At 45.3% G+C, this 8,012-nt stretch overlaps 2 protein-coding genes across 4 annotated transcripts in view; one reads left to right on the forward strand and one right to left on the reverse strand.

Annotated features, from left to right (window-relative positions):
• Positions 1–3,298, reverse strand: part of ftcdnl1 (formiminotransferase cyclodeaminase N-terminal like 1) — a 4,432-nt gene extending 1,134 nt beyond the window's left edge. The window contains exons 1-5 of one of the 3 annotated variants that reach the window (XM_008404327.2): positions 3,150–3,298; positions 2,783–2,898; positions 1,740–1,835; positions 1,403–1,558; positions 723–911 (exon numbers count right to left, since the gene is read on the reverse strand). In XM_008404327.2, coding sequence (XP_008402549.1) covers positions 723–911; positions 1,403–1,558; positions 1,740–1,835; positions 2,783–2,897 — 556 coding nt within the window. In that variant the 5' untranslated portion in view covers position 2,898; positions 3,150–3,298. Of the gene's footprint in view, positions 1–722; positions 912–1,402; positions 1,559–1,739; positions 1,899–2,782; positions 2,902–3,149 lie in introns of those variants that run through there. The other 2 variants (XM_008404328.2, XM_008404329.1) reach the window with 2 other exon arrangements.
• A 1,069-nt stretch (positions 3,299–4,367) lies between these two features.
• The window catches only part of lg2h2orf69 (linkage group 2 C2orf69 homolog), an 8,382-nt gene continuing 4,737 nt past the window's right edge, over positions 4,368–8,012 (forward strand). Inside the window, exons 1-2 of the mRNA XM_008404331.2 lie at positions 4,368–5,000; positions 7,541–7,770. Coding sequence (XP_008402553.1) covers positions 4,716–5,000; positions 7,541–7,770 — 515 coding nt within the window. The 5' untranslated portion in view covers positions 4,368–4,715. The remainder of the gene's footprint in view (positions 5,001–7,540; positions 7,771–8,012) is intronic.

The raw sequence follows: 8,012 nt of genomic DNA on the forward strand, positions 1-8,012 counted from the left end.
CAGATCAGAACCAGATCAGAACCAGATCAGAACCAGTTCAGAACCAGTTCAGAACCAGTTCAGGATCAGATCAGAACCAGATCAGAACCAGTTCATAACCAGTTCAGGCAGAATTAAATGAACTGTTTCATGTTCATAGTTCACCAGATAAACATCCTGTTTCTGAATCTCATCCGTTTTATTCTGTCCAGCTGTTTATTCATATAAACTGTATTTAGATCAGCTGAATTCATCATTTCATGGTTTCACCCCCAGAACAGAAAAACTACATTTTAAACAAAGCCTCATTGACCATTTTGTTGCCATGGCAACAGAGCAGATGGGAGTTTTTTATGTTTGCCCATAAACATAAACATAACAAAAACAAAAGTTAAAGAGAAAAACATCCATAAAGTTAAAGTTGAGTTTGGTGAAACTCCTCGATCATTAAATTCAGACTTTCCTCTATAATTAGCTGCTTCAGTTACTGACCTGCAGGAAGGTCAAAGGTCAAAGAAGCAGCTTCTCTGTGTGTGGTGGAGCTCTTCCGCTAACAGCGTTTGGCTAACTTTAAAAACGCTGAGCCCACTTAGCTTCCCCTAAACTAGATGTTAGATGTTGGTCATTATTTATGAAATAAAACAAAATGCAGAAGCGCTTTGGCTCCTCGGCCGGTGAAACATAAACCAACACCTGGTTTCTGCTCAGCTGGACCCGTTCTGACCCGGTTGACCTGCAGTCACCTGTGAGTCCGTATCGTTCCCGCGGCGGCGGACCGACGTCGGCGGTGAGCGCCCGCAGGTCCGGACTCTTCCGGAACCAGCCCGTCTCCTTCCGCCTTCGGGCCAGGCCGCGCTGCAGCGCCGCGTCCGCCCAGCCGAACAGGAAGACGCTGGCGCCGCGGACGGTCTCCGTGAGGCCCCGCGCCACCGCTGCACCACCCACACAGGAACCAGACTAATTATAACCTGTGATCACACCCAGAGGCTGCAGCACCTGCTGCTGCGGCTCGTTCTCAGCGCCAGACTAATCAACACATGGGAGGAACAAACCCACCATGACGTAAAGTTACACTGCAAACAATGAACAGCGATTAACAGCTTTATGTGACCTGACAGAGAAGAATGTAGGAAAAAAGTCAGATTTTCACCACGTTACTCATACATTTATAAATATCACAGTTCCAAACTAAATATTTAAACATTTAGTTCTTAATATGAAAACAAAATATTTAGTTTAAAACTGTGAAATTTATAAATGTATGAATAACGTCACAGAAATATGACTTTGTAAAATAAACACCTACATCTTCTTCTCCCTGCCAGACTAAATACACCTAAATATTGCTGTTAAATTTTTACAGTGTAACAAACTGTCCGCCATGTTTCACTTCCTGTTTTACTTTGAAAGGTTCCAGGCTCACCCAGGGCCTGCTGGACGCAGTCCCGCTGCCCCACCGCCTCCCCCAGCGGGTAGATGGGGATCAGGTCCACCGACCCCATGCAGGGGTGCACGCCCGCGTGCCCGCGCATGTCGATGCGCGCGCACGCCTCCTGGCACGCAGGCAGCACCGCGTCACCTGGAGGAAACGGCGCGTTTAGAGCCGAGCTGGGAGATAAAGCAGTCTGGAAATAACCACATATTTCTGCGCTGAGTCCGAGGAAAAGCTCATCAAGGCCGGAGAGCGGTTCCTGCTGCCGATCTTTATCTGGATCCCAGCGGAACCGGGCCGGAACTGGGCCGGAACCGCCGTTACTCACTGATGGAGTCGACGGAGGCCACGATGGTGATGACGGAGCGGTTGTAGTCCTGGTCGTTGAAGATGTTCAGCACCGTGGTCTCCTTCCGCTGCATGCCTGACGAACAACGTTCAGAAACCGATACTCATCCCTGATAAATATCAAATACCGCAAACATCTCTGGGAATAACAGTAATAAATTAGAGTTATTTTTTCACCAGCAGGTTTGGGCCGCCACTGCTCAGAAAAATACAATAAACCGACAGAATTGATCAGAAATTAATTTTAAATTAAAATAATAAAATTCATCATACAAATAGGAGAAATTATTATAAAACCCAGGAAAACACCCGAAACGTGAGAAAATACTTTAAAATACTAATAAATTAGCTTCCCATGTGTTTGTAGTAACATGCGTATTACTTCCGGTGCCTGCACCAATCAAAATGCTCCACTGCGGGCAGACAGCCAATCAGTGATGATCTCTTGTCATTCAAAATAGTCAGATAACAATTTGGAGTTTGTGGTTTTTAAGAATTTCTTTTTCATGACAATATATTAGCAGTTACATACGGAAGAGGATTAGGGCCAAAACATAAATATCTGACTTTAATCTCAGAATTCTGAGAAAAAAAGTCCAAACTGTTTTATTTGTTTGGCCCTAATCATCTTCCGTAGTTAGAGGAGAAGCTGGTTCAACGAGTTTAAATGTTTTGTCAAACAATTTAAAAATCCATCAGTTTTTATACAAATCTGATCCAATAACTGGACACGTCTATCTAATCAGCAGCATTTCTCTGAATGAGAAAATAAAGACCTAAAGGTGAACGGGCTGAGTTTAACTTAGCCGAACTAGATTCAGCTAATATAAGTTGTTTAATTTCAACAGTTAGTTAAACGATGCATAATTCTTATTTATACTGAAACATTTGTTTTTATTTATTACACTTTACATGTTTGAGTCATTGGGGCTTAAAGGGCCTCAGATCTCCAGAGAATCTTATGTCCATATTAAGTGTTAATAAAGTTTCTGATAAGTGGGGAAATGTGACTGACTGACTGACCCTTTGCATCGTACAGAGCAGCCTTGGCCACGTCCTCCACCAGGTCCGTCCTGCGAGCCTCAGAGACGTTCAGAAGACAAGCAGCCAGACGTGACCTCAGCGTCCCAGAGGTCATGCTGCTGCCGCAACACCAGCACCATCAACCCAACAAACCACCACCAGACAAATCCATGAGCCAAACGCTGTCTGATGAACATGTTTGGTCCTATCAATGATTTTAATTCAGATTCATCTTCTATCTATGTGAAGAAACTGGCTGTAAAATTACATAAGCAACAGTGAAACTAAACTAAACTAAAGAAAAACTCCCACAAAGCCAAAGTCTAAATACAATCCTGATTTGTGGAGCAACGCATGTGCCAGTTACCTTTCAGAGCAACTGGACCCGGGCAGCTGGAGAGAATCTGCTCAGAACCTGCAGTTAGAAAACAGGCCCAAAGTCCAGCCTGGAGCAAACTGGGCTCGTTTATCTGGACATGAGAGGAAAAAACATCAGATTAACTTTAACACGACAACAAGTTCAAACAGCAAGATAGTTCACCGTTTACCCGGTAAGCTTCCGGTGTCTCTGCTGCCACCTTCTGGGTGAATTTGGGTCATGCAACTTGAAATGCAGAACATTTACATCCAATTTGATCCAACCATCTAAGTTATATTTAGCTAACTTAAGATAAGGTAAATTAATCTAATTTCGCTAAACTGAACTGAACTGAAGTCAATTTAAGATAATCTTACATTAGTAATTTTCAATTCGATTAAAAAATACATTATTAATCCCAAAGGAAGGGCTGCACAGTGGTGCAGTGGGTAGAGCTGTTGCCTTGCAGCAAGAAGGTTCTGGGTTCGATTCCCGGTCTTTCTGCATGGAGTCTCCATGCAGAACTCCGGCTTCCTCCCACAGTCCAAAAACATGACTGTCAGGTTAATTGGCCTCTCCAAATTGTCCCTAGGTGTGTGTGTGTGTGTGTGTGTGTGTGTGTTCATGGTTGTGTGTCTCTGTGTTGCCCTGCGACAGACTGGCGACCTGTCCAGGTGACCCCGCCCCTCGCCCGGTACGTTAGCTGGAGAGGAACCAGCAACCCTCCTGACCCCACTGAGGGACAAGGGTGTAAGAAAATGGATGGATGGAATCCCAAAGGAAAGTTACATTTAAAAATTAATTTTAATTTTAACCTTTAAAAGCAGAATTTCCACATAACTGAATTTTTTGCCTGTCTGATTACATTATTTTAAATATTTAAACAGATGCTGTGTGTGTGTGTGTGTGTGTGTGTGTGTGTGTGTGTGTGGCTGTTTGTCCTGTTTATCTCTGTTGCCCTGCGATGGGCTGCCGACCTCCAGGCGACCTGACCAGGTGACAGCTGCAGAGGCACCAGCAGAAAATGGATGTTACGATCTGCTGCTCAAAACATGAACAGCCTTTTCATTAACTTTAACACTTATAAGAGTAAAATGTGCTAAAGTCGTGTTACTCATACTTGAGTAAAATGTGTCGGTACTCTACCCACCTCCGTTCATTTCCAAAGTAATCTCATGTGCATTTCTTAAAGGATTTAGTTCCGTGCTTAGGTTATTTATTTGGTTCGCAGAAAAATGTCGCTAAAAAGCTCTGTGGTCGACCAGCACCGTAACCGGAAGTAAGTCGGCGTGACTCATCTTGTGCTGTATCTTTGTTACAGGACGTACAGAAGCTAACGGTTGTATTTTTGACCAACAGCGCCTCTCTGTGGCCACAAATGGTCTCTAGCTGTCACTATTTGAATATATTTATTTAAAAAACGTGCTACAGTGCGAGGCGGGTCATTTTTGCTAACTGACAGAGTATTTATTTCAGTTTGAGGTTACAGGAAGTCGTTGTTGTTCCGCCGGCTAGCAGCAGAGTTTACTGCCTGCGCAGAGCAGAAAACTGTCAACTCATGTTGGTTCGGAGTCCATGTTGTCTTCCAGAGCGGCCGTAGCAGCGGGCATCACTCTCATCACCGTGGCCGAACACATGAGCTCCGTGGCGGGAACCGCTCACTGTGGGCTCCGTGGGGCGCACGGCTCCGGCAGCCCGAACGGGAGGCGACTGCAGCGGCTGGTCGGAGTCTCCGGCTGCGGTCCGAACCGGGTCAACGACCTGCTGCTGCTGCGGCCCGAATCAGACGGAGAGAGCTGCTCCGGAACCAAGGAGAGGGGCAGCAACAGACACGTTGTCTTCTTCCACGGAGACATTCAGGTCAGATTTTACCCGGGAGGTTTTTACTCCTTCCCGCTGCTGGAGGTCCACCAGGGGCGGTACTCAGCTGCACAGCTGAAGGGGGCTGGGCCCAGAAAATAAATACAACTATGTGGCAAAACTGGTTTCAAATAAAAGCTAAGATTTCAAATATTAATACAAAGAGAAAGAAAAAAAATACATTCATCTAAATTAATCAAAATATGAGTTTCACTCAACTCACAATTGCATCCTGATACAATGAAAATGACAGAAACTGAATAAATAAGGAAACATTTGGATAGTATGAGTAATAATTTCAGCTGCTTTCTGGATGTAAGTAAATGAATGAATGAATGAATGAATGAATGAATGAATAGTGCGTGTGTGTTGGGGAATTCACAGTGTGATGCTGCTTCTGGACAGGTTTGATAGGTTGGACGACTATTATCACAACCTTAGTGCAGATATTTATTTTATACTAAAGTGTTGACAGTAAAAAGAAAACCTCACAATTGACAGTACAAAAGTTAATAGTAAATATCAATATTAGTTGACATAAACCTAAACATGTGAACACAGTAAGAAAAATGTTAAACATAAATGCTGCATTTATGTTTGTGTCATTTTATTCAAGGGAACTGATCTGTACATCAGGAATCGGCTAGTAAACCTGTTCTGTGATGGATTGGCAGTGTCTCCATCCTCCACTAGAGGGCGTTCGCCTGTAGGGCAGAACATAACATGTATTCATCCTCTGGTAACGTTTCCAGAGCAGCTCTTTGTCCGGCTCTGGTCCAGCTGGGAGACGTTTACTCACAAACACTGTCTGAGTGTTTTCACGTTCAAGAGTTTTGTTTGGTCTAGAATAAAAACTAAAGCTTTGGGTTTTATTTCAAAATATGAAACTGTTTAGTGTGAAGTAGGACCATGAATATGTTAATAGCTGGTTTAATCAGCAGTAAATCCCACATTTATGACAGATTTCATGCGTCGGCGCCGACTGATTGCTGCTGAACTTGTTTCGTTTTCACATCAAACCGTTTTCCTTCTCCTTTGACCTCCAGTGACCCCACAGCACCCCATTTTCCCTCAGTTTTCCTGACTTCCAACCCGCTCATCCATTGTTAGCGGCTCATTAGCGCGTTAGCATTCCCGCGGCGTCCCGGTTTTCCCAGAGACCTTTGTCCTGTGGGATGCTCTGACGGTGACGTCAGCATGTAAATAACCTGAATGAGGTCGTTGTGTTCAGTCCCGCTGGGCCCTGAAGAGACGCTCGGGATGAAACGGGTCAAAGGTCACCGGGTCGCTGGGCTCTGAGGAATATGAGAGACATGGTTTTAATGGATCCTGGAGGAGCTGGAAGAGGCTGGGGAGGGAAGTCTGGGCCTCCTGAGGCTGCTGACCCCGCGACCCGACCCCGGATAAGATGAAGAAAATGGATGGATGGTTCAGAGGGCATCTCATTTGTAGGACGTTTATGTTAAATATAACACAGTAAGTTGAATTAAAATAGTAGTTTTAGTTTTCTATCATTTAAAACACAGCTCCTAACCTCTGTGGACTGAGCAGGAATCCACAGGGGGTCATGGCTGGTTGAGTTTAACCTTTGACCTTCTTGATTAGTTTTAAACAGCTGGTGTAAAACTGAATGCAACATGGAATATCTACAAAACACACAATCTAATTTGTAATCTATTAGCTGTTAACATGTCTAGATTGAAATAGCTTTCTTTCTTTCTTTCTTTCTTTCTTTCTTTCTTTCTTTCTTTCTTTCTTTCTTTCTTTCTTTCTTTCTTTCTTTCTTTCTTCCTACTTGTTTCAGGTAAATTAATGTCTGTTTCAATGTGCTTGAAGTGTCTGTGTTGTTAATGTGATTTTATACTTTTAAATGTTAGAATAAACTGAAAATGTGTGACGTGGAGCTTTGACTGTGGCTTTTGTTTCCAATCATGGAATCATTGAATCCGGGAGGATAAGAGAATATAACGAGCCAGAAGTTCAGGATTTTATTCTCTCAACACTGGGAACCAGTTCCTGCTGGTTGGGAACCAGTTCCTGCTGGTTGGGATCCAGTTCCTGCTGGNCCAGTTCCTGCTGGTTGGGAACCAGTTCCTGCTGGTTGGGATCCAGTTCCTGCTGGATGGGAACCAGTTCCTGCTGGTTGGGATCCAGTTCCTGCTGGTTGGGAACCAGTTCCTGCTGGGTCCCATCCAGCAGGAACCTTCACTGGGTTCTTGGAAGGATGTCGGTACGAAGATCAGCATCTCCATGTCTGAGGCCACCAGAAAACCCTCGGACCGGTGGGCTAAATTAGTTAGTGAAGGACTTTAGGTTCCTCTTGGTGTCGTTCACCTGTTCTGGTTCTGTCTGGACCGAACAGAACCAGAGATTCTGTTCTGCTGGTGCAGGCGAAGCTGTGCTTCTCACCGACCTGAGCCGTTCTGGAGCCGTTTCCTCCAGAACCGTTTGGATTAGGATTGTTCTGACGCTCTAGTGCGACTCCTGTGAGGTTGCACTCTGTCCACTGAATTAAAAGCTTTTGTTTTTTCCGTTGGCAGAACTTCAAGGAGGAGATGGCTCTGCAGCCGGAGGCGGCTCAGTGGCTGTCCTGGAGTCTGGAGCAGGTGGCCCTGGTTCTGGGCCGGCGGTTCCCCAACCGGACCATCTGGGTGGTCAAAGCCTCCCGCATGTACCTCAACAAGTTCAGCTGCTACCAGAACTTCGTGGAGAGCAACATGTTCGGCGCGCCGGAGCACAGCGCCAACGGCGGAGCTTTTCCCCAGCTCAGGTTGGTTCTCTTCTCCATCGGCCAGCGGTCAGTCGGTCCGATCGGACCCGGGAGGTTCTCCAGGCAGGACCATGAACGGAGGAAAGATCCGGGGAGCAAATTCCTACTTCCAGACTCTTTCTGTCCGTTTGTCCAGTTGATGAAGATCTGCTTTAGTGGTCATCTTCACTTTACCAAGAGACCCAACGACCGTCCATCCAACGACCGTCCATCCAACCGACCGTCCATCCAACCGACTGTCC

Source organism: Poecilia reticulata, linkage group LG2, assembly GCF_000633615.1.
Source record: "Poecilia reticulata strain Guanapo linkage group LG2, Guppy_female_1.0+MT, whole genome shotgun sequence".
NCBI lineage: Eukaryota > Metazoa > Chordata > Actinopteri > Cyprinodontiformes > Poeciliidae > Poecilia > Poecilia reticulata.